General features: G+C 46.2%; 1 protein-coding gene across 6 annotated transcripts in view; it reads left to right on the top strand.

Annotated features, from left to right (window-relative positions):
- The window catches only part of WWP2 (WW domain containing E3 ubiquitin protein ligase 2), a 181,942-nt gene that overhangs the window by 90,973 nt on the left and 64,730 nt on the right, over window positions 1–26,239 (top strand). For all 6 annotated transcript variants that reach the window (XM_021932115.2, XM_031658129.1, XM_031658132.1 and 3 more), the window contains exon 7: window positions 19,850–19,977. In XM_021932115.2, coding sequence (XP_021787807.2) covers window positions 19,850–19,977 — 128 coding nt within the window. The remainder of the gene's footprint in view (window positions 1–19,849; window positions 19,978–26,239) is intronic.

Genomic DNA, 26,239 nt, shown 5'->3' with positions numbered 1-26,239 from the left:
TAAGAAACTGCTAAAGTGTTTTCCAGAACGACTGCACCAGTTTGCATTGCCACCAGCAATGATGAGAGTTCCTGTTGCTCCACATCTTCCCCAGCGTTTGATGTGGTCCGTTTTCTGGATTTTGCCTATTCTAATGGGTATCTAGTGATATCTCACTTTAATTTGCATTTCCTGGATGATATATGATGTGGAGAGTCTTTTTTTTTTTTTTTTTTTGAGACAGAGCCTCATTCTGTTGTCCGGGCTGAGTGCAATGGTGCGATCTTGGCTGCCTGCACCCTCCACCTCCCAGGTTCAAGTGATTCTCCTGCCTCAGCCTCCTGAGTAGCTGGGATTACAGGCACCTGCAACCACACCCTGCTAATTTTTTTGTATTTTAAGTAGAAACTGGGTTTCACCATGTTGGCCAGGTTGGTCTTGAACTCCTGACCTCAGGTGATCCGCCCACCTCGGCCTCCCAGATTGTTGGGATTACAGGCATGAGCCACTTTGCCTGGCCTTATGATATGGAGAGTCTTTTCATATGCTTATATTCCATCTGTATATCTTCTTTGGCAGGGTGTCTGTTCAGGTCCTTTGCCCATTTTAAAAATCTGGTTGTTCATTTTCTTATTGTTGAGTTTAAGCATTTTTTGTATATTTTGGATGGCAGTTCTTTATCAGATATATATTTTGCCAATATTTTCTCCCAGTCTGCGGCTTGTCTTCTCATTCTCTTTACCATCTGTTTTGGGAAATACAATTTTATTTTTATATGGCCATACTCACTTATTTTCATATTGTCTGTGGCTACTTTCATGCTACGATGGCATGTTAAGTAGTTAGAACAGAGATCATATGGTCAGCAAAACCTAAAACATTTATGATTTGGCTCTTTGCAGAAAGTTTGCCAGTCCCTGCTGTAGGAGATGGTTTGAAGGCAAGAGCAGTTCACAAAGGGCCTTTTGTGTTTTACTGAGGACTGTAGATTTTATTCTTTGGAGACAGGGAACCAGTGGATTTTGAGCAAGGGTATGGTAATGCTATTTCTGCGGTGAATTATTCAGGAAAGTAGTCTAATGGATGAATTCAGAACTGTATCAGTTGGGGTTCATTGCAGGAAACAGAAACCACTCTAGGTATTTTGAGCAGAAAAGGATTTAATATGGGGAATTAGATGCTTATAAAAGTCATTGGATGGGCTGGTGCAATAGGAGTGAGGGGTCTTCCTGAGGTCTTTGGTTTCAGGCTTACAGACTTGCAGCTCCAGTTCACACGCCAAGAAATTGCCGCGCCCTTGTGACCGCTTTACATGTATGAAGCGGGTGTCCAGGCGATGAGACATGGAGTCTGCTGGAGCCCCTGCCAGTCACCACCACCATAGGACAAATGGCTTCTGCCTTCCTTCTGCTTTCCAACTTTCCTGCAAGAACTTCTCATTGGTGCAACCTAAATCACACCCAGAGACTATCTGCAGGAGGGTCTGGAAGTCTTCTAGGCCCTGCAATGAGTCAGGGCGGGCATATAGGATAGAAGAGGGTGGGAACGTCTGACACAGTGGGGCTGAGACAAGACTCAGGGACTGATGAAGAGGACTCTTGCAGGAACTGGTGAGGTTGCAATTGATGACTAGTCTTGGGCAGTAGCGAATAGAGAGGAGACAAGAGAAATACCTAGGAGGTGTCATTAAGCAGGACTGCATGGCTGGCTAATGAGACAAGGTGAGCGGGGGGAACTCCCAGATTCCTCTACTGTGCTGTCATTCATGAAGACAAGAGATGCAAGAGGTGGGGAGCTAATGAAGATGTCACTTTAAAACCACATCCGCCATGATGGTTGGCTTTGGTGTTCATCAGACTTCATGAAACGTTGGTACTGCCTGGCTCCGGGACAGAGTCATTTCTCTGAAAGTGCAGCCATAGGAGGAGAAATGAAAACCTAACTGAAGAGACACAGAGCAAAACATTGTATTCCTGACAGTGAACCACAGGGGCACAGTAAGGGCCGCCACAATTCAGGGCACGTGAGTGCTAGTTCTACTTGAACCAGATCTGTATCTGGATTCTACGACTTCTTGGTCCTAGAAAATCATGACTGAAAGGAGAAAAGTTTAGAGAGAAGCTAATAAAAAGAGTATGGGTCTTGGAGAAATGACTTTCTAGTCGTGAGAGCTTGGCAGCTTGGCCATGTGCTGATGGAAGACGGGAACAGAACTACTGGCTGCAAATGCTTTGGACAGACGTGGATGGCAGGGAAAGAGGGGTGCTTCAGCCGTGGTGTTTGTGGCTGTGGTTTGATGAGATGAGGTTCGACTTTTCCTTTCGGATTCTGTTGGAACTGGATGGCTCCTTTTAAAGCGCCAAGGTCTGTGGAGGTGGTGATTTGGGGTTTGGTTTAGTGACTGCCTTTCTGATGGCATTTAAATAGCCTAAATAGAACGACTCGTTTCAAACGTCGAATCAATTCTGTATGTAGGCTTTTCTTTTTTTAAGTTTGTTTATTTTTGAGATGGAATATTGCTCTGTTGCCCAGGCTGGAGTGCAGTGGCACGATCTTGGCTCACTGCAACCTCTGCCTTCTGGGTTCAAGTGATTCTTTTGCCTCAGCCTCCTGGGTAGCTGTGACTACAGGCACCTGCCACTACGCCTGGATAATTTTTGTATTTTTAGTAGAGGCGAGGTTTCGCCAGTTTGGTCAGGCTGGTCTCGAACTCCTGACCTCAGGTGATCTGGCCGCCTTGGCCTCCCAAAGTGCTGGGATTGCAAGTGTGGGCCACCACTCCTGGCCTCTTTTCTTTTTTAAAATTTTGAGACGGAGTCTTGTACTGTCATCCAGGCTGGAGTACAGTGGTGCAATCACGGCCCACTGCAGCCTCAACCTCCAAGGCTCAAGTGATCCTCCTGCCTCAGCCTCCCAAATAGCTGGGACTATAGGTGTGCACCACCATGGTAGGCTAATTTTTAAAAATTTTTTGTAGAGATAAGATCTCCTCATGTTGTCCAGGCTAGTCTTGAACTCTGAACTCAAGCAATCCACCAGCCTTGGCCTTCCAAAGTACTGGGATTACAGGCGTGAGCAGCTGAGCCCAGCCAGCTTTTCATTTTGTTTTAGATAAATATAGTAACAGAACTAAAATCTAGAATTTTTTTTTTTTTTTTTTGAGACGGAGTCTCGCTCTGTCGCCCAGGCTGGAGTGCAGTGGCCAGATCTCAGCTCACTGCAAGCTCCGCCTCCCGGGTTCCCGCCATTCTCCTGCCTCAGCCTCCCGAGTAGCTGGGACCACAGGCGCCGCCACCTCGCCCGGCTAATTTTTTGTGTTTTTAGTAGAGACGGGGTTTCGCCGTGTTAGCCAGGATGGTCTCGATCTCCTGACCTTGTGATCCGCCCGTCTCGGCCTCCCAAAGTGCTGGGATTACAGGCTTGAGCCACCGCGCCCGGCCAAAATCTAGAATTTATATTCTGCTTCACATGTACTGGGTTTCATGAAGTTTTTCTTCACCCTTAACTTATTAAAAATATAGTGGAGGTATTTGTTTCAATATTCTTGGGGTCTGCCATCCTTATTTCTTAAGTATTTTTTAGTTCACTTCAGTCTGCCCTCTGCCTCTATCATTCTGCTGCAATGACAGTCACCAAAGCCCCCTGACCTGTCTGCCAGTTTAACATCGTGGACTAGTCCTCTCTAGAAACATTTTGTGCCTTGGTTTCTATAATAATGCAGAATCCCAGAGTGTTCCTTTTTTCCCTTGGTTTTATTGATTTTTATTACTTAAAAAATGAGTTTGATTCATGCAAAAAATATATGTAAATGTATCATAAAAGAGCCGGTTGCAGTATTAAATAGAGCAGTCAAGAGATATGTTGTTGAGAAGGTGACTTTTAAGCAAAGATTTGAAGGAGGCAAGGAATGTAACCATGAGGATATCTGGGGAAAGAGTGTTTGGGCAGAAGAATGGCTGTTGGGAAGGCCTTCAGTTAGGAATGTGCCTTTGGAATTGAGGGAACAGTGGAGAGGCCAGTCCCACTGGAGAGGAAGGGGAAGTGGAGTCACAGGAAGAGATGACAGTGGTAAAGGGTAGCGCCAGATCATTCTGATGAATTTCTGCTTTATGTATTTCAAGGTTATTTCATTGGATCTAGAGTACAATTTGACATACGTCTTACGGATGAATCGAACTTTTTGTCCTTATCTTGTCATTCTTTTTTTTAGTGCTTTTTCTCTTAAAATTTATTTGGTCTGAAGCCAGGCACAGTGGTATGTGCCTATAGTCCCAGCCACTGGGGAGGCTGAGCTGGGAGGGAGGATTGCTTGAGTCCAGGAGTTCGAGTCCAGCCTGGGCAACATAACAAGACTCCCATCTCTAAAAAAGATGTATATTTATTTGGTCTGACAAATAAAAAGTAACCTAACAATGTGAATGACTCTTAAAAGTATTAGGCTAAGCTTAAGAAGCCAGACATAGAAGCTTAAGTTATGTATGATTCCATTTATATAACATCCTGAAAAAGGCAAAATTCTAGGGACAGAAATCCAGTCTGAAGATGTCGGGGCATTGGAGGAAGGATTGACCACAAAGGGGCACAAAGAAATTTTGGGAGCAATGGGAATGTTCTGTGTCTCCATTGTGGTGATGGTAACATCACTATAAACATTTGGTGAAACTTGCCAAACTGTACTCTTAGAAAGGATAAATTTTACTCTATGTAAATTATACCTTAATTTTAAAAATCATTAAAAAACCCATTTGGTGGCTAGGTGCAGTGGCTCACACCTGTAATCCCAGCACTTTGGGAGGCTGAGGCGGGCAGATCACGAGGTCAGGAGATCGAGACCATCCTGGCCAACATGGTGAAACCCCATCTCTACTAAAAATACAAAAATTAGCTGGGCGTGTTCCATCACCATGTTGGCCAGGATGGTCTCGATCTCCTGACCTCGTGATCCACCTGCCTCAGCCTCCCAAAGTGCTGGGATTACAGGAGTGAGCCACCACGCCTGGCGTTACTTTCCATTTTAAGCCTGTGTTTGGTATGCCTTTTCAAGAAAAGTCTTGATGGGTTGAAGGTATCTTTGGCTCCCTGATTATTTGATAATGGAGTGTTGAAATTCTGCATCCAGTGGTGTGAAGAGAACAAGAGCTCATTGATTGGCTCATGGCCTGAAGATTTTCTGTTTGGTCTTATGCTGAGTTTTATATACAGCATGTCTATTTGTTGGGTCTACTTTGTGTGTTTTGTGTTTTCAAATGACCTTTGAAGGTCAAGTCTTTTTTTTCTTTTTTTGAGACAGGGTTTCACTCTGTCACCCAGGCTGGAGTGCAGTGGCACCATCACAGCTCACGCAGCCTCGACCTCCCAGTCTCAAGTGATCCTCCCACCTCAGTCTCCCAGGAAGCTGAGACTACAGGTGTGTGCCACCATGCCTGGCTAATTTTTAAATTTTTTTTTTTTTTTTTGTAGTGACTGGGTCTTCCTGTGTTGCCTAGGCTGGTCTTGGATCCTCTTTCCTCAGCCTCCCAAAGTGTTGGGTTTATAGGCGTAAGCTATCGCATCCAGCCTAACAGTACAACTCTGTAATGACAAAATGACACAAAGAAAATATAATGAAATTAGTGAAAACTTAGAGTAGGATGTGGTGCAGATACTCATTATTTTGTAGTGGAGAATGGGGGATTAGGGCCCAGTTGGTTTTATTCCTTTTCTTTGAAATTTTACCTTTAGAACCAGTAAAAAAAAAAAGTTTTCTTTTAAGTAAAGTCATACATTTTTCTTTACACTTAGATAAAAAAGAATGATGAATTGGAGACTTCCGAGGAGTTATTTCTTCCACCTGGGTTGTTGTTTTTTGGGGGAGGAGGGGGCTTGGGGGAAGTGGTGCTGAAGCTTTCACCCAAACACCAGGCCACGGCTCTGTGTGCCTCATTCATCTTTGTGTCCCCAGCAGGACCTAGAATAGTGCCTCACTACACGTAGTAGCAGCTCAGTAAATATTTGCTGAGCTGAAAGAGTCTCGTGTTCCTGCTCTTCATTCGCCAAAACTTCTGGGTGGGTCATGCTGCTGGTTCACATTCCCTGGCACCCTGACTCCTGAGATGCCATAATTTGAGGACCACAGAGAAGAGGGGGTGCTCTTTATCAGAACCGCCTTGTGCTTGCAAGGTGAACCACCAAGAGTGTGCTGGGGTCCCACTGCCTGCGCAGTCTTTGTGGCTTCGTCTGTTTGTTTCTTCATGATTGGTATTTCTGTGTTGAATGCTTTTCACGGACTGTTCTTTTCAAATCCTTGCAGCTTTTAAGGTTAATATTGGAATCAGAGAAGAATTGACACATAAATAAGTCTTGTTTGGGAAAAGAAGGTGTAAAGTCTGTGTACTTCAACTCTGCCAGAAAAGAATGTTACCCTCTAAGAATAGGTAACATCTCATTTATATGTAGGTGTTCAAATTCCCAAGTGATTGTTGAATCTTAGGAATGTGTGTCTTGAGGACATTAGGATCACTGGAATGCTGCTCCTTCGAGATGGGTCCCACAGAGTGATGTCATAACCGTATGAGGGCTTCTGAACTAGACCAGCAAGAACTGGGTCAAGGCTGTTCCCTAGCCATACATGTATTTGAGAGTTCCATCTTCTACCGTGGAAATTGAGTTGTCATTTATTTGCATTCGTTTTCTATTGCTGTGTAACAAATCACCACAAACTCAGGGCTTAAAACAACACCGTTTATGGGGCCGGGCGCGGTGGCTCAAGCCTGTAATCCCAGCACTTTGGGAGGCCGAGACGGGCGGATCACGAGGTCAGGAGATCGAGACCATCCTGGCTAACACGGTGAAACCCCGTCTCTATTAAGAAATACAAAAAACTAGCCGGGCGAGGTGGCGGGCGCCTGTAGTCCCAGCTACTCGGGAGGCTGAGGCCGGAGAATGGCGTGAACCCGGGAGGCGGAGCTTGCAGTGACCTGAGATCCGGCCACTGCACTCCAGCCTGGGCGACAGAGCGAGACTCCGTCTCAAAAAAAAAAAAAAACAACACCGTTTATTAGCTCACAGTTCTGTAGGTCGTAAGTCCAGGATCGCACGGCTGACTTTTCCCTTCAGGGTCTTACAAGGCCAAAATCAAGGCTCTGGTAGAACAGCATTCTTATCTGCATACACTGGGGAAGAATTCACATCAAAGGTCATTCAGGGCCGGGCACAGTGGCTTACGCCTGTAATTCCAGCACTTTGGCAGACGGAGGCGGGCAGGTGGCTTGAGTCCAGGAGTTTGAGACCAGCCTGAGCAACATAGCCAAATCCCATCTCAAAAAATACAGAAATTAGCTAGGCATGGTGGCACACGCCTGTCATCCCAGCTACTCAGGAGGCTGAGGCAGGAGGATCACTTGAGCCCAGGGAGGTCAAGGATGCAGTGATTGCACCACTGCACTCCAGCCTGGGCGACAGAGGGAGACCCTGTCTCAAAAAAGAGCAAAAGAAAAAAAAAGTTATTCAGGGGTCCTTAGCTGAATTTAGTTACTTGCAGTTGTAGGACTGAGGTGCCTATTCCTTGCTGACCATCAGTGGGGGTCTCCCTCAACTCCTTAAGCTTCCCACCCACCGATCCCCTGCATTGCTTCTCATGGTGCCCCCTCTACCTTCAAGCCAGGAAAGGAGTGTCGGATGTCCCTGTGATTTGAATCTGATTTTCTCTCCTGCCACCTGCTGGAGAAGGCGCTCTGCTTTCAGGAGGTGATGTGATGCTAATTAGACTGGGTGACCCCTCGGATGATCCCCTTTCTTAAGGTCCGTTGTGGTACATGACGACATACTCAAGGGTGTGGCACCTTGTCATATTCACAGGTTTTAGGCATCGGAGGGGGGCTAGAGTGGGAGGGAGGTCATTTTAGAAATTCTTCCCACAGTAGAAAGACTCTCTCAAATGGGCCAGCCACGGCGGCTCACACCTGTGATCCCAGCACTTTGGGAGGCCGAGATGGGAGGATCACTTCACCTCAGGAGTTCGAGACCCCCATTGCTATAAAAAAAAATAAAAAAATTAGCCAGGTGTGGTGGTCCGATTCCATTTTTTAAAGGGGTCGGGGAGGTGATGAGTGACTGGATTGGAAAGAATATGCAAAGTACTGGAGATTACAGGCCCAAGAGTGATTTTGAACCTGACAGCTTGCATCTTTCCTTCATTCAACAAATACTTCCTGAATGCCTACTGTGGGCCAGGCACGCACTAGGTGCCAAGTCTCCAGAGGTTCACAAAACAAGACTTGGTCCCTGCCCTCATGAATATGTAATGACACACAGCAGTGCCATAAAGGGAATGATTAGGATGTTATGAGAGAATGAAAGGAAATTTACTGTAGCCTGGGAGATGAGTGACATTTAGACCGAGATTTGGCCTAGGAGTTTGGCCACCTGGGTGGAAAGTCCAGGAAGGGTATGCGGGGCAAGGAGATCAGCAAAGGGTCTGACTGCCCCTTGGTAGGGGTCTAGAGAGGTATTTTGAGGAATGTCCATTGAACATATTCTTTTTGGATCCTGCCTCCCTCCTGCTGAATTCCTGCCTTGTGATTTGTCATGTCAGAACACTTAGAAATAATGCTGTACCCAGCTCATGCGTCTAATCCCAACACTTTGGGAGGCCGAGGCCAGAGGATTGCTTGAGGCCAGGAGTTTGAGACCAGCCAGGACAACATAGCAAGATTCTATCTCTATTTAAAAAAAAAAAAAGAGAAAAGGAAGAACACTCTAATATACTGTAGTCCCCCATTCATTCAAGGTCCTGTGTAGTCCTTTCTGATCTGGGGCTATGGTAAAAGGAGGCAGTGAGTGGGCCAGATTCAAACAGGGATTGTTGCCGGTAGCAAGAAAGTGAAGACGCTTTTCTGGCGCACCTGGACAGGTTGTGCTCTGCATTCCTTGGGGGCCAGCCCCATGGAGATTCCTCCTGTGCGCAGTGGAGGTTGATGGGCTGGGATGCTCATCTCCTAAGCGGCGACAGTGTCCTATGCACTCATAATTCAGGGTCAGGGGATGTCAGGTCATAGGACAAATCACAGGCTGCTGTCTCTGTTCAGGGTCTCTCAAGCCATCGATGGCCGCGTTGAGCAGGTGAACACTTCCCCTCTGAACTCTCTAGCTGTCTTTCAAGTTTGAGAGGGCGTTTGCGCACTCTTCTCAGCTAAGCCCAGCATACAGCCTGGAAGTAGATTGGACAAGTCACCATTGACTGTACATTCTCTCTCAAGGTGAGTGTTTTTAGTCTAATAAAATTGCCACCTTTGAGAAGGTTGCTCTGTTCTCTAGGGTGAGCAAAAGGAAATTGTTTGTCTTCCGGAAGTCTTTCAGTAATTTAGAATGGACTTGGCAGCGGTTTTATTTTTACCTTCCCTGTCATTTGTGAGGCTGGCAGTCCAGAGTAGGGTGTGGAATGGAGCCGTAAATTGCCTTTGCAATGACTGGAAGGGGCCGATTTTAACTCTAATTGTGCCTTTCCTGGTTCGCTTCTCCTTTTACCCACCTTCTCCATTTTTTTTTTTTTTTCTAATCCACATTTGAGTGGGGAGGAAGAATTGAGGGGGGTGCAGGTGGGAGTAGGTTTATTTATTGGTGCTTCTCAGGGTGGTGGACACTGTTTCTTTTCCCATTACGGCTTCCTTTTTTTTTTATTTTTTCATGCTTCTATTTTAAGTGCCTGTTTCTTTCTGGTTCTGTCTCACTGGAAACTGGCCCAGCTCCACTGAATTTTTTTTTCCATGCAGCTATTAAAAGACAATGACCAGTTAAGAGTGTGCTCAGAGGAAGGACAGACTTGAGGTGGGGAGCCCTCTTGGTTCTAGTAATCCTAGGCAAATACCGCTCACCGGATTGGAATGTGAGAAGAGTTTTATTAGGCAATTTTACTTTTTGTGGCTGTTTTATAGGAGGAAAATCAATAATCAGGTTGTTTTGTTTTGTTTGTTTGTTTTGAGACAGAGTTTCGCCCTTGTTGCCCAGGCTGGAGTGCAATGGTGTGATCTCGGTTCACCGCAACCTTCGCCTCCAGGGTTCAAGCGATTCTCCTGCCTCAGCCTCCTGAGTAGCTGGGATTACAAGCATTCGTCACCATGCCTGGATAATCTTGTATTTTTAGTAGAGACAGGGTTTCTCCATGTTGGTCAGGCTGGTCTCGAACTCCCGACCTCAGGTGATCCACTCACCTCCGCCTCCCAAAGTGCTGGGATTACAGGTGTGAGCCACTGCGCCTGGCCCTTGTTTTGTTTTTTTGAGATAGAGTCTTGCTGTGTCACCTAGGCTGAAGTGCAGCAGCAGGATCTCAGCTCACTGCAACCTCCATTCCCCAGGCTGGTCTCAAACTCCTGACCTCAGGTGATCCACCCACCTCGGCCTTCCCAAGTGCTGGAATTACAGGCATGAGCCACCGTGCCTGGCTAATAATCAGTTTTTATACCTTGAAACTTCTCTTTTGCTGAACTTGAGTATCAGTGGGCCTGAATCTGGGGTCAGTGAACCTCCCTTTCATATTCTGGGCCTCTTTTACCAAGATAGAAAAGTATGCTTAGAACCTGGTATCCAGCCAGCCATGAATTCCTTTTTTTTTTTTTTTTTTAAGAGACAGGATCTCTCGCTCTATTGCCCAGGAGAGAGTGCAGTGGTGCGATCACAGCTCACTGCATCCTCGACCTCCCGGGCTCAACTGATCCTCCCACCTCAGCCTCCCCGCATAGCTGGGATCACAGGCACTTGCCACTATACCTGGCTAATTTAAAGCAACTTTTTATGGAAATGAGGTCTTCCTATGTTGCCAGGCTGCGTTTGCACTCTTGGGCTCAAGCAATCCTCCGCACTTGGCCTCCCAAAGTGCTGGATTACAGGTGTGAGCCGCCACCCCCAGCCTAGCTATGAATTCTCAACATTTGGGAGAGATGTGTCCCTAGTCTGTATAGAATCCCTACATGTATTAATCCAGAAATGTTTGTAGGGTCTTGAATTTTTCCTGAATCACATTCCCATCCACATTCTTGCTGTTTTTTGGAGCATATCCTCGCGCCATACTTGCTTTCTACACCTTTTGCTTACTTGTATATTTTCTCCACCAATGGCTTTTTAAAATTATTATTTTACTAAGGTATAATTTACAAATAGTGAAATCCACCCTTACTAGTGTATAGTTCTGTAACTTTTGACAAAAGCATACAGCCAGGTAGCCACTATCGTAATCAAGATACAGAAAGGCTGGGCCTGTGGGCTCTTGCCTGTAATCCTTGCACTTTGAGAGGCCGAGGCGGGTGAAGTCCTGAGGTCAGACTTCAAGACCAGCCTGGCCAACATGGTGAAAACCTGTCTCTACTAAAAACACAAACATTAGCTGGGCATGGTGGCAGGCGCCTTTAATCCCAGCTACAAGGGAGGCCGAGGCAGGAGAATCGCTTGAACCTGGGGGGCAGAGGTTGTAGTGAGCTGAGATTGTGCCACTTCACTCCAGCCTGGGTGAAAGAGTGAAACTCTGTCTCCAAAAAAAAAAAGATTCAGAAAGTTTCATCACCCCAGAAAGTTCCCCCGTGCCCCTTTGTAGCTAGCTCCTCCTTCTACCCCTCACTGCTGGCAAGCATGGATCTGTTTTCTTTCTCTAAGTTTGATTTCTTCTTGAATATCTTAAAAATGGAAATGTACACTGTGTAGCCTTTGGTGTCTTTTACTTAGCATAATGCGGTTGTGACTCACCTCTGTTGCCACATGTACCGGCACTTCATTCCTTTTATGCATTGAGTTTATTCCACTATGTGTACTACAGTTGGTCTATTCATTCACCAATTGAAGGACTTGGAGTTGCCTACAGTATTTGGCGATTACAAACAAAGCATCTATGAGCATTTGCATACAGGCTTTTGTGCAAACATGTTTTCATTTCTCATGGGTAAATACCTAGGAGAGGCCGGGTGCAGTGGCTCACACTTACAATCCCAGCACTTCAGGAGGCCAAGGAGGGTGGATTGCTTGATCTCAGGAGTTCAAGATCAGCCTGGGCAACGTGGTGAAACCCCTTCTCTACCAAAAATGCAAAAATTAGCTAGGCATGGTGGCACGCACCTGTGATCCCAGCTACCTGGGAGGATGGGGTGGGAGGATCGCGGGAGCCCAGGAGGCTGCAGTGAGCCATGATCACGCCACTGCACTCCAGCCTGGGTGACAGAGCGAGACCTTGTCTGAAAATAATAATTTTAAAAAGTACTTAGAAGTGGGATTATCAGTTTGCATGCTGAGTATATATTTAACTTTATAAGAAACTGCCAAACAGTTTACAAAGTGGCTGTGTTCCCGCCATCAATGTATGAGAATTCCAATTACTTTGCATCCTAACCCGGACTTGTTACTGTAAGTTGTACAAAAACTCTGTCCATTCTTTTTGTTGTGAGAGACAGTGGCACAATCTTGGCTCACTGCCACTTTGGCCTCCCAGGTTCAAGTGATTCTCCTGCCTCAGCCTCCTGAGTAGCTGGGATTACAGGTGCCAGCCACTATGCCTAAGTTTTGGCTTTTTTTTTTTTTTTTTTTTTTGAGACAGAGTCTGGCTCTGTCGGCCAGGCTGGAGTGCAATGGCTTGATTTTTAATAGAGAAGGGATTTCACCATGTTGGCCAGGCTGGTCTCAAACTCCGGACTTCAAGCGATCCGCCTGCCTTGGCCTCCCAAAGTGTTGAGATTACAGGCGTGAGCCACCGCGTCTGACCTAAAAAAGCTTTGTCTGTCCTAATACATATGTAATGATATCTCATTGTAGTTTTAATTTGCACTTCCTGAAGAACTTATGATGTTGAGCATCTTTTTTGTGCTTATTTGCCCTCTGTAGCTCTTCTTTGGTGATGTGTCTGTTCGAATCTTTTTTTTCAGTTGGGGTTTGGCTCTGTTGCCTAGGCTGGAGTGCACTGGTGTGATCTCGGCTCACTGTAACCTCCCCAAGTTCAAGCCATCCTCCTGCCTTAGCCTTTCAAGTAGCTGGGACTATAGACGCTTGCCACCATACCTAGCAAATTTTTGTGTTTTTGTAGAGACAGGGTTTTGCCATGTTGCTCAGGCTGGTCTTGAATTCCCGACCTCAGGTCAGGTGATCTGCCTGCCTCAGCCTCCCAAAGTGCTGGGATTTCAGGCATGAGCCACCACACCCAGCCTCAAATCTTTTGATTATTTAAAAAATATTGGGGTTGTTTTCTGATTGCTGAATTTTAAGAGTTCTCTATCAATTCTGGATAAAATTCCTTTATCAAATATATATTATCAACCATAAAAATCACAAACTCCATAAATTTAGAAGAGAGAGCTTCATTTCTAAAGGGGGATACCATAACCTGCAGGCAGGAAGTGGAGCCTCCGCCTGAAACCAAAAAGCAGGCACTTCAAGGGAGGGAAGGATGAGACAGTAATTTACGCTAAACTGGTTGGCTAAGTTTACATATTTATCAGGTTATAGGAGAAGCTATAAATATTTACCAAGGGGACACACATGTGTGCATCATAAACTAACATGTTTGTTACTTGTGTCCCTTGTTGCCCTTTGGGGTGGACACTTAATATTTAAATGTATTATGGTTAGGCCCTGTCCGTCAGAAGGTGAAGCAGAGGATGGAAAGATACTCAGTGCACAGCCTCCGTGGCCTGGCCAGAACTACACCGTGGTCAGTGGCCTCTTATCAGGAAGGAATGCTGGTCAGTTGCTGTGTGGAAACCACAAAAGGGAAGGCCACATGAGGCCGTTGGTTGAAATCAGCAGTGAACAAGTCTTTTGAGAGGGTTGATTTTTGTTTAACACTGAGGAAAGAAAGACTCATGATGGCTAGGAAGGAGGGGGTGTAACGAGGTATGTCTGACCTTGCATCTCGTCATGGCTGAGAATTAAGGTTTTCAAGGTTTCTCTGGGGTCCTCTTGGCCAAGAGGGGGGTCCATTCAGTTGGTTGAGGGTCTTAGGATTTTATTATTATTTCTCAGTATTATGGAGTGTCTTTTCATTTTTTTGGACAGTGTCTTTAGAAGAGCGGGAGTTTAAAATTTTTGATGATGCCACAAAATGCTTTTAAAAAAAATGTTTCACATTTTATTTATTTATTTATTTATGGAGACAGAGTCTTCCTACGTTGCCTGGGCCAGTCTCAATTGATCCTCCTGCTTCAGCCTCCCCAAATGCTGGGATTACAGGCATGAGCCACTGCACCTAGCCTCATTTTAATAGATATTTTTGCTTTCTACAAATTTCTTCCCTATTTCCCCCTCTCCCTAGCTCCTTGCAACCATCATCCCGCTTTCTCACGCAGTTAGTTTGACTACTCCAGGTACCATTTAAATGGACCCACACAGGATTCTTCTTTTTGCCACTGGCTTCTTTCACTTAGCGTAGTGTCCTTGAGGTTCATCCATGTTGTAGCCTGTGTCAAAATTTCCTCCCTTTTTAAGGTTGAGTACTACTCATATGTGTGCATACACCATACTTTATCCATTCGTTGAGGGTGGGTTGCTTCTACCTCTTGGCTATTGTGAATCATACTGTTGTCTACCTGTGTGTGCAAATATCTCTCCTGAGGTCTTGCTTTCAGTTCCGTTTTTATTTTTTATTTTTTGAGACAGAGTCTTGCTCTGTTGTGCAGGCTGGAATGCAGTGGTGCAATCTTGGCTCACTGCAACCTCTGCCTCCCGGGTTCAAGTGATTCTTCTGCCTCAGCCTCCCAAGTGGCTGGGACTACAGACATGCGCCACCATGGCCAGCTAATTTTTTCTGTTTTTAGTAGAGATGGGGTTTTGCCACGTTGGCCAGGCTGATCTCGAGCTCCTGACCTCAGGTGGTCCACCTGCCTCAACCTCCGGAAGTGCTGGGATTATAGGCATGAGCCACTGCACCTGGCCAAGGCTTTTTTTAAAAAAAAAACAACAAAGTCCTGTTTTGTTTAATTACTTCACATGAACCGTTGCAAAGGTGACAGTGGTCAACAAGGCTGCACTGAGGTGACACTGTCACGTGGTCAGCCAGGCTCACTCACCAGCAGGTGGCTCCCCCTAAGCAGCATTGTGTGCTGTGATGGAAATCTGTGTCTGAGCAGAATTACGCATCACAGCATTTCCACTAAGGTGGAAGCTCCTTGAGGTCGGGGACTCTGTTTTGTCTCTAGAACGGGGCCTAACACTCAGAAAAGGATGACTGAGTACAATTCTGCAGCCCTCATGAAGGGCAAGGCCAGATGTCCCATGACACCCAAGGCTCTGGCTGTCAGGGTGTAGCTGAGGATGGAGGCCAGAGCTATGACCGTCAAAGCTTAAATGCCAAGTGTCAGTGAGCAGCCCTGTCCTGGGGACCTCATCTGCGTCAGAACTGCTTTGGGGAGCATGGGTCCTGGTTGTGACTGGCCTTCTTTCAGGAGGCCTCAGGTCTTTTTTTTTTTTGAGACGGAGTCTCGCTCTGCCGCCCAGGCTGGAGTGCAGTGGCCGGATCTCAGCTCACTGCAAGCTCCGCCTCCCGGGTTCACGCCATTCTCCGGCCTCAGCCTCCCGAGTAGCTGGGACTACAGGCGCCCGCCACCTCGCCCGGCTAGTTTTTTGTATTTCTTAATAGAGACGGGGTTTCACCGTGTTAGCCGGGATGGTCTCGATCTCCTGACCTCGTGATCCGCCCGTCTCGGCCTCCCAAAGTGCTGGGATTACAGGCTTGAGCCACCGCGCCCGGCCAGGAGGCCTCAGTTCTTGAGAGAGGACCTTGGGTGAGGACACACCGTCTCCTGAGAAGGGCGTGCTACAAAAAGAGCTGAATTTCTATAATGAGTTGACTTAAAGCCATTTGTGGAGTTTGGTCTGACTGGCACGACTGTTCTAACTGCTTTCTGCCTGCCTTGGGGGCTGTATAACTCCTCCCCTCCCCCTAAATGGTAAGGGGAATCAGACCAAGGTTGAAGCCATGGGCAGAGCCAAGCTCGGCTGTCTCAGCTATCACCCCGCATTTGTATGGGTGCTATTTTGGTCCACGATGTGTGGTTTCAGCCTCTGGGCCAGCTTTTCATCACGATGTGATCCCATCTTTTATGGGTTGACTGAGTTCTCCAAGAGAGGAAACTGCCGAAGAGAGGAGTCGCCTCAGATGTTGAGGCCTTCTCTTCCTTTAAGTGTCTTATTTTTAAGGTAACACAAGAGCCCAAAACTAGTAACTCCAGATTTAGGGCAAGGAGGGAATCTGGGGAGAGGGGATGTGGCGTGTGTGTGTGTTGGGGGGTGGTGGCTGGCCGTGGGTGGGGAGGCGGCAGTTCATGCAAAGTGGTCCCAGCTGCCCCTAGCTTAGGGCTGATCCTGCCCTGCCCTGCCCATCATTCAGGGTAAGCCGCTATCATTAGTGGTTAAGTGTTTCTGAAAGTATTCTCTCTCCACGCTGACCACATGCCCTTTCTGGGAAGGGAGGGCGGGGCCAGGGAGTAATGGGACCCACCCTGTTGTCATGCCCAGCTGCTCTGCAGAGGGACAAGGAACCCGGGGCTGGAGTTGATCATGGGCAGGTTCGTCTGAGGGGCTGACAGTGTACTTTTTGCAGGTCCTGCAGCTCCCTGAGGGGTCCAGCTTGCTCCTGGGGGCTGCAAGTTCCAAATCAGAGAGGCTTTTTGTCCTAGTAAAGGGATCCTTGGCTGAAACAAACCTTCTATTAACCAATTTTCTCTCTCAAGCTCTCTGCCCTCAACACGTACACATATGCACACACACGCACACACACGGACATACACACATACAAATATACACACGCACACGCACACACGCGTGCACACACACACCAGCTTGCTGAGGGCTGCCTGCCTTTCCCTTTGGAACTCATTTGTGCTCGTTCCACTTTTGAGGAGGAGCTGTGGTAAAATGCTTACAGTGAACATTTCTTCCCATGAAGTGAGAATTTTGAAATACTCATCTTTGACTGAGGTGTGGTTGACAGCTTTGTTGTTGTTGTTGAGACAGAGTCTCCCTCTGTGTTGCCCAGGCTGGAGTGCAGTGGCATGATCTCGGCTCACTGCAACCTCCACCTCCCAGATTCTAAGTGATTCTCCTGCCTCAGCCTCTGGAGTAGCTGGGATTATAGGTACGTACCACCACACCTGGCTAATTTTGTATTTTTAGTAGAGATGAGGTTTTGCTATGTCGGCCAGGCTGGTCTCGAACTTCTGACCTCAGGTGATGGACCTGCCTCAGCCTCCAAAAGTGCTGGGATTACAGGCATGAGCCACTGCGTCCAGCCAACAGTTTTTGATTTATGAAATTAGCTCGAGGAAAAAGTTAAGATGGAAAAAGAGAGTCCACACTGAGTCTGTATTTCCACAGCTCTGTCGTGTGCTGTCTCTCTTGCCACGCAGTGTTTAGGTATGAGGGACTCCAGAGTTTGCTACGTTTCTCCATTTTTCTCCTTTTTTTTTTTTTTGTTGGGGGTTGGGGGCAAGAAAAACTTAAAAAGAAATTTTTTTTTTTTGAAACAAAGTCTCACTCTTTTGCCACGCTCTCAGGCTGAAGTGATCCTCCTGCCTTGGCCTCCCAAGTACCTGGGACCACAGGGGCGTGCCACCACACCTGGCTAATTTTTAAAAATTTTTGGTAGAGATGAGGTCTCCCTGTGTTGCCCAGGCTGGTCTCAAACTCCTGGGCTCAAGTAATCATCCCATCTCAGCCTCCCAAAGCATTAGGATTACAGGTGTGAGCCACTGCACCCAGCCAAAAATTCATGGTTTTTTCCTTACTCACAAGTATACAAGCTCTATGAAGGAAGCTGGAAAAATCTAGAAGAGCACAAAAGGGCTTCTGTATTCCCAATATCCAAATATAATGACCGTTAAGATTTTGGTTTATGTTCATCTCGTCAAATTCTGTTTCTTACTTTAGAGAAGGTAGTTGGTGAGGGTGGTTCATATCCCTCAAGGAGCCTCCTGTTGACCATCCCAATACGCTGGACCAAACACTCCCAGCAGGGTTTGTTCTGCTGGGGGTGGATCCTCCCAGTGGGGAACTTTCTATTATAGCTCTTAATTTCACCATTGTCCAAATGACCAGCAAAAAAATAGCCCAAGAGGAATTCAGCTTGAGTTCAGGCTTCCTGTCCCATCTTCTGACATAAGAGCCTGAGCTCTTGACGTTAAACTGCCTGGATATGAATCTTTGCATCCTTTGGCTTACTTTCTGTAGAGCTTCTCTGTGTCTGTTTGCTTATCTGTAAAGTGGGGATAATAATAGTAACTTACCTTTAGGGTTCCCATGTTAAATGAGAAAATATATGTAATGTGCATAGCACACACAGTACCTGGAACATAATGTTAGAGTCAGTGAATATTACATACTTTTATAGCCATTATTATTACCTTTATTTATTTATTGACTTTTTTTTTTTTTTTTGAGACACTCTCATTCACTCTGTCACCCAGGCTGGAGTACAGTGATGTGATCTTAGCTCCCTGAAACCTCTACCTTCTGGGCTCAAATGATCCTCCTACTTCAGCCTCCTGAGTACCTGGGACTACAGGCATGCACCAGTAGTGCAGCTAATTTTGTTTATTTTTTGTAGAGGCAGGGTCTCATTATGTTGCCCAGGCTGGTCTCAAACTCCTGGGCTCAAGTGATCCTCCTGCCTTGGCGTCCCAAAGTGTTGGAATAATAGGCGTGAGCCACTGTGCCCAACCACCTTTATTGGTGAGAGTAGTCTTATCACCCCGTGTTGCATGGTACAAATTGTCTCTGGGCCTCTGTTTCTCTGCCTGGAGAGGGGTGATCTTTTCTTCACTGGATGGTATTTGAACCATCTCACAGTTGCAAAGTAGTAGATGCTTACTAAGTAGTGGAAGAGCCTCCTTTGGTGAAACAGATGAACCGAAGGACAGGGAGGCTTAGACATTTTCACTGAGTGGGCAAAGTCAACCACAGAAAGAACTTGAGAGCGCATGCTGCCTGTTGCCTTGTGTTCTCTGAAGATGCCTGATAGGTTTTCTGCTACTAAATCCCATAGTTTTCTTTGTGATTTGGGTCCATTTCTGTATTGCTTCTCATTTATTTGGATGGATTGTTGAGTCCTCTTTTCTAGATAAAACATATCTAGGCGAGGCACAGTGGCTTATACCTGTAATCCCAGCATTTTGGGAGGCTGAGGTGGGAGGATCGTTTGAGCTCAGGAGTTCGAGACTAGCCTTGGCAACACAGCAAGATCCCATCTCCCCAAAAATAAAAAAAATGAGCCAGGCGTGGTGCTGTGTGCCTGTAGTCCAGCTCCTGGGGAGGCTGAGGTGGGAGGATCACTTGAGCCCAGGAGTTTGAGGCTGCAATGAGCTATGATCGCACCACTCCAGTCTGGGCAGCAGAGTGTGACCCTGTCTCTAAACAAACTAACAAGTGAGCGACAACAACAAAAAGTGTCACCACACGTATTAACTAAACGTTGTTTAATGCCCCTTGACTTTTATTGCCAAGGGAATTATCTTTCTAGCTATAGAGAAAATTGCTTTGGATAAAAGCTCTTCTTGCCTAAGGGGGGAAATTTTCATCTGAGCCTGTCAGTGATTCTTGTTTATTTGTAACATTTGAGCCCAATAAAAATAATGTGATGGTCACAGGCTATTTTGCCAATTATTTCAGATGCAGGGGCAATTCACTCTGGATTTGTTTACTTGAAGTGGAAAAGTTTACACAAAGTTACCTTCTGAGCTTTTACCAAAAAGGAAACTTCCCTGGGTCTCTCTGCTTGGAACCAGCTTCTGTTGAGTCCAAAACTAGAGGGGCTATTAAAGGTCTTGTTTCCAATAAATGGCAGGAGAAGGGAATATGATGACTTAGGCAGGAAACACTTCTGTCCTTTTCAGTGACTTATGTCTGTCTGCTTTCTACTTTGAACCCCCAGGACGCACAGACATTCAGGTGCTGCAGCCAGAACAACCCCAGCAACCAGCGAGCAAAGCCCAGGTGCTCGGAGCCGGCACCGCCAGCCCGTCAAGAACTCAGGCCACAGTGGCTTGGCCAATGGCACAGGTGAGTGATGGCACTGCACGCCAGCGTGCACTGAAGCCGTGGGCTCTCACCCGTTCTAACGTGGACACGGGATCCTGCCCACTGTGTCAGAATAGAGGGTGGGCATCAGAAGGCTCTAGGACTAAACTGGATTTGAATCCATCAGTCTTTCTACTGACCCATCTTCTTCTATCTCTGGCATATTCTGTACAGCCATGGTTATTCTCCATATGACTGCGCTTTTCTAAAATACTCATTTGCACAGAAATAAAAAGTCCTGTCTTCTTTTTCTTTTTTTGAGATGGAGTCTCGCTCTGTCTCCCAGGCTGGAGTGCAGTGGCACGATCTCGGCTCACTGCAAGCTCCACCTCCTGGGTTCACACCATTCTCCTGCCTCAGCCTCCCAAGTAGCTAGGACTCCAGGCACCCGCTGCCATGCCTGGCTAATTTTTTGTATTTTTAATAGAGATGGGGTTTCACCGTGTTAGCCAGGATGATCTCTATCTCCTGATCTCGTGATCCACCCGCCTCGGCCTCCCTAAGTGCTGGGATTACAGGCGTGAGCCACCACGCCCAGCCTTTCTATTCATTTCTCATCAGCATTAGATTTCATGTTGGGGAGGCTATCTCATTTATACATGGCATATTTTTGATTTCCTTTGTGTAAGGGAATTATCAGACTAAGGAAATATAGGACTAAGTATTGTTGCTAAGAGCTGAGTCAGATGATGGCACCACCGGTGAATGGGTTGAGATGCTGACTAGGGCAAAGCCAGGTAACTACTTGGGGATGTGCTGGGGCCATCCCGACGAGGGCCCCATTTGAGAGGAGACAGTCCCGTCCACGTGCGCACAGAGCTTCCCCACACTTGGCTCTGCTTCCCCGTAAGTGAGACGGGAAGGACCTATTTCAGAACAACTCATTTTCCGCCCTGCTCTCCCTCTCTTTCATCAGGACAGAGTCAAAAAAGAAAAAGAAAAAACAAACCCATTCATTTCTCTAAACTTCTCAAAGACTGTCAAATCTTTAGTGACTGCTGGTCGTTTGGTAGTTTGTCTTCATTTGGGGCAGTTGGGCAGGGACGTAGACATTTTGCTTCCATGCACTGTAGGTAGAGGAATGCTGGGGTTGAAACTGATAGGTGACGCTGGGATAGTTTTCTTTTTTTTTTTTGAGACGGAGTCTTGCTCTGTCACCCAGGCTGGAGTGCAGTGGCCGGATCTCAGCTCACTGCAAGCTCCGCCTCCCGGGTTTACGCCATTCTCCTGCCTCAGCCTCCCGAGTAGCTGGGACTACAGGCGCCCACCACCTCGCCCGGCTAGTTTTTTTGTATGTTTTAGTAGAGACGGGGTTTCACCGTGTTAGCCGGGATGGTCTCTCGATCTCCTGACCTCGTGATCCGCCCGTCTTGGCCTCCCAAAGTGCTGGGATTACAGGCTTGAGCCACCGCGACCAGCCAAGATAGTTTTCTAATGCTCGTGACAGCAGAGGTGTGGCGTGAAGGCCAGGAGACTCAGAGCAGCGTGGCTCTTCATGGAAGTGTTGTTGTGGCATTGTTAAATGACCTCTGTGTGACAAATTTACTGAGTGGAAGAAATTGATTTGAGTTCCTTTGTAATACCCTTCAGTTCTCTGGCAGCACCATATGGGAGCTTCAGAGTCCCTGTGGCTGCTGCTGTTGCCTGGATACCCTGTCGTCTTCAGTGGACCACGAGATGGAGTGGTCTGTGTCCTATAAAGCGCACTGTGAGTGCGGTGGCCTGACCTCCTCCCTGAAGTTTGGGACCTGCCTGAAGGACTTGAGTGAACTGACTGGCTCACCCTGAGCCTTGGGGAAGAGGAGGAGCTGCAGGTGGGGAGCCCTGGGGCTGCCATCTCAGCCGCCTGGTGACCCTGGACCACCCACTGTATCCTCGTGCTGGAACATCCAGTGGTAGCTGAGCCTGTCCTTCCTGTCTGTGTGAAGGCGACAGCAAAGTGATGGCCGTGAGCCATAGTATAGGGAACCATAGGCAGCTCTGCGAGCATTTTTCTCTTAGAAAACTCAGTGGCTGTGGAGGAGGGCAATGTTTACAAATGGGGATGGGGGACTGGCTTTTAGGAACCAACTGATTCCCAGGTGCCGTGGCGGAGCTACCAGTGGCTTTGTTCTGCCAGGGGCCTGTGTTACTGGGATCATGGTTTCCTGCAACTACTTCTACTTTTCCTATAAAAACTATTGGTGAATTGACTTCCTTTGGTGATAGTCCTTGAGTCACTCTTAGACATTTCAATAGAGCTGTATTTCCCCTACATTTATTTTTAGGTACCATTACTTATTGTCCTTATCTCTAGGAACATTATGTTCTAGCAGACAAGGCAGGTGCCAGCTGTGTCTTCAAGAAGCTGAGTGTCTCTAACCTCGGACTGCCTTGGACATGTTTCATGGTGGTGTCTCTCAAAGCCCAAACCTGTTCCTAAGATCTGTCTCTGAAGGGCAGTTGTATTTTAGGGATTTCTGCCCACTCCAGTGCTGAGGCCTTGGTGTCCATCTCTCCCCTTTCTGCTGTGATGGTGTTTCAGCTTTACCTCACAGGCAGCCTGTACTTGATATAACGTCTGCCCCAAGGGTACAAAACTGTGTCACCTTTGCCGTGGGGAGCTGCTGAAGCTCCTCTCTTAAGCAGCGCAGGACCAGAGGGGGTTTGAGGGTGTGAATGAGGACATCTTCATCCCTCAGTCTGCTGCTGTGAGAACTCTGAGGACCAGTTCCAAGATGGTGGTGGTGGGGAGCTCTGCCTCCTGGAAGAGTCTCCACAGACTTGCGAGATTTATTTAGCAGCCTTTTTTGGCCGTGTGCTGCAGTTATGCATGAAAAAGAAATTTGGGGCCAAACCGGAGCTGGATTCCAGGTGGTTTTTTTATGTTGTCACAACCATAAAGTATCCATTTTTATAAAACAAGAGTGAATGGCAGCCTGTCTGTATAAATATTATATTTCTAAGTTTTAGAAGTGGTGGAATCAAGAAATAGACTAATGGCGTAGCCCTTCATAGAGACTTGTATGGAATTATTTACTTGCTAATTCTTTATTGAAGACTTTACCCCCAAATTTACATATTTTACTTCTTCCCTAAATGTAATTTCCATACACATCAGTCAGAAGTTGCATCAGCTGTGGTCAGGTTCCGGTTCTTCATCTTTAATGTGTTTAAGGCCCAGTGACTCGCTGGGTCTTAGTTTTCTCATTTATAAAATTAGGGCAAAAGTTGGGTGTGGTGACATGCATTTGTAGTCCCAGCTACTCAGGAGGCTGAGCCAGGAGGATCGTTTGAGCCTAGGAGGCAGATGTTGCAGTGAACTGAGATGGCACGACTACACTCCAGCCTGGGTGACAGAGTGAGACCCTGTCTCAAAAAAAAAAAAAAAAAAAAAAAAAAATTACAGCAAAAGTGTATATCTCATAAGTTGTTATAAGGAATAAATTATAGACATAGCTTCAAGATATTATGGGTTTGTTTCCAGGCTACCACAATAAAGCAAATGTCACAAAAAAGTCACATGAAGTTTTTGGTTTCCCAGTGCATATAAAAGTTACCTTTACACTATACTGTAGTCCATAAAGGGTACAACAGCATTATGTCTAAAAAATGTATATACCTTAATTTAGAAATACTTTATTGCTAAAAATGCTACCAATTATCTGAGCCTTTAGCCAGTGGAAATCTCTTCGCTGGTGGAAGGTCTCGCCTCGATGTTGATGGCTGCTGACTGATCGGGGTGGTGGTAGCTGAAGGTCAGGGTGGCTGTGGCAATTTCTTAAAATAAGACAACATGAAGTTTGCCGTGTCAGTTGACACTCCCTTTCATCAAAGATTTCTCTGTAGCACGCGACGCTGTTTGATAGCATTTTACCAACAGTAGAAAATCTTTCAAAATTAGAGTCAGTTCTCTCAAACTTTGCCACTGCTTTATCAACTAAGTATACAGAATATTCTAAATCCTTGTTGTCATTTCAACAGTGTTCACAGCATCTTCACTAGAAGTCGATTCCATCTCAAGAAACTGCTTTCTTTGCTCATCCATAAGACACAACTCCTAACCCATTCCAGTCTTCTCATGAGATTGAAGCAGTTTAGTAGCATCTTCAGGCCTACTTCTTATTCTAGCTCTCCTGCTGTTTCCACCACACCTGCATTTCCTTCCTCCCCTGAAATCTTGAACCCCTCAAAGCCATCCATCAGGGTTTGAATGAGCTTCTTCCAAACCCTTATTGTGTTGATATGTTGACCTCCTCCCATGAATCACAAATGTTCTTAATGGCATCTAGAATGGTGAGTCGTTTTTAGTTTTTATTTTTTTTAATTTTTTTATTTTTTTTTGAGATGGAGTTTTGCTCTTGTTGCCCAGGCTGGCGTGCAATGGCATGATCTCAGCTCACTGCGGCAACCTCCATCTCCTGGGTTAAAGCGATTCTCCTACCTCAGTCCCAGGAGTAGCTGGGGTTCTAGGCATGTACCATCACACCCAGCTATTTTTTGTATTTTCAGTAGAGATGGGGTTTCATCAGGTGGGCCAGGCTAGTCTTGAACTCCTGACCTCAGGTGATCTGCCTGCCTTGGCCTCCCAAAGTGCTGGGATTGTAGGCCTGAGCCTTTAGGAGGTTTTTAATGGGTTTTTGCCCCCATCCATCAGAGGAATCATGATCTATGGCAGTTACAGCCTTATAACATGTGTTTGTGGGTTTTTTTTGTATTTTTTTTTTTCGTCTTTTGTTTTTGAGATGGAGTCTCACTCTGTTGCCCAGGCTGGAATGCTGTGGCATGATCATGGCTCACTATAACCTCCACCTCCCGGGTTCAAGTGATTCTTGTGCCTCAGCCTCCAAAGTAGCTGGGATTATAGGCATCTGCTACCACATCCGGCTAATTTTTGTATTTTAGAGACAGGATGTCATCATGTTGGCCAGGCTGGTCTCAAACTCCTGACCTCAAGTGATCCACTTACCTCGGCCTCCCAAAGTGCTGAGATTATAGGCCTGAGCCCCTGTGCCCAGCCATAAAATGTATTTCTTAAATAGTAAGACTTGAAAGGCAAGATGACTCCTTGCTCCATGGACTACAGAACGGATGTTGTGTTAGCAGGCGTGAAAACAACGTTAATCTCCTTGTATATCTCCATCAGAGCTCTTGGGTAACCAGGTGCATTATCCATGAGCAGTAATATGTTGAAAGGAATCTTTTCTCCTGAGCAGTATATCTCAACAGTGGGCTTAAAATATTCAGTAAACCATGCTGCAAACAGATGTGCTGTGATCCAGGCTTTGTTGCTCCATTTATAAAACACAAGCAGAGTAGATTTAGCATAATTTATAAGGGCCCTAGGATTTTCAGAATGTTAAGTGAACGTTGACTTCAACTTAAAATCACCAGCGACATTAGCTTCTAAGAAGAGAGACAGCCCGTCCTTTGAAGCTTTGAAGGAATTAACTTCTCTTTAGTTATGAATGCCCAAGATGGCATCTTCTTGCAATAGAAGGCTATTTTGTCTACATTGAAAATCTGTTGTTTAGTGTAGCCAACCCCGTCAGTGATCTTAGCTAGATCTTCTGGATAACTTGCTGCAGATTCTTCATCAGCATTTTCTTCACTTGCACTTTTATGTTATGTTTGAGGCTTCTTTTCTTAAACTTCATGAACCAATCTCTGCTATCTTCCAATTTTTCTTCTGCAACTTCCTTACCTCTCTCACCCTTCATGGAATTGAAGAGAGTTAGGGTCTTGCTCCGGATTACGCTTTGGCTTAAGAGAATGAGGCTGGTTTGATCTTCTTTTCAGACTACTCAAACTTTCCCTACCAGCTTTTCTTGGTAAGGCTGTTTTACTTTCTTATGACTCAAGTGTTCACCAGAGTAGCGCTTTTAATTTCCTTCAAGAACTTCTCCTTTGCATTCACAACTTGGCTAACTGGCACAGAAGCTTCAGCTTTGGCCTGTCTTGGCTTTCAACCCACCTTCCTAATCACTAAATGTAATAATTTCTAGTATTTGATTTGCAGTGAGAGACATGTGACTCTTCCTTTCACTTGAACACTTAGAGGCCCTTGTAGGGTGTGAGGAGAGAGACAGAGAACAGCCAGTGGGAGGAGCAGTCAGAACACACACACTATTTATTATTCAATTTGCTGTTTATTTATTTATTTATTGAGACAAAGTCTCATGCTGTTGCCCAGGCTGGAGTGCAATGGCGTGATCTTGGCTCACTGCAACCTCCGCTTCCTGGGTTCAAGCGATTCTCCTGCCTC

The sequence above is a fragment of the Papio anubis genome, chromosome 18, assembly GCF_008728515.1.
Source record: "Papio anubis isolate 15944 chromosome 18, Panubis1.0, whole genome shotgun sequence".
Classification (NCBI taxonomy): domain Eukaryota; kingdom Metazoa; phylum Chordata; class Mammalia; order Primates; family Cercopithecidae; genus Papio; species Papio anubis.
This window is presented reverse-complemented; position numbering and strand designations above follow the sequence as displayed.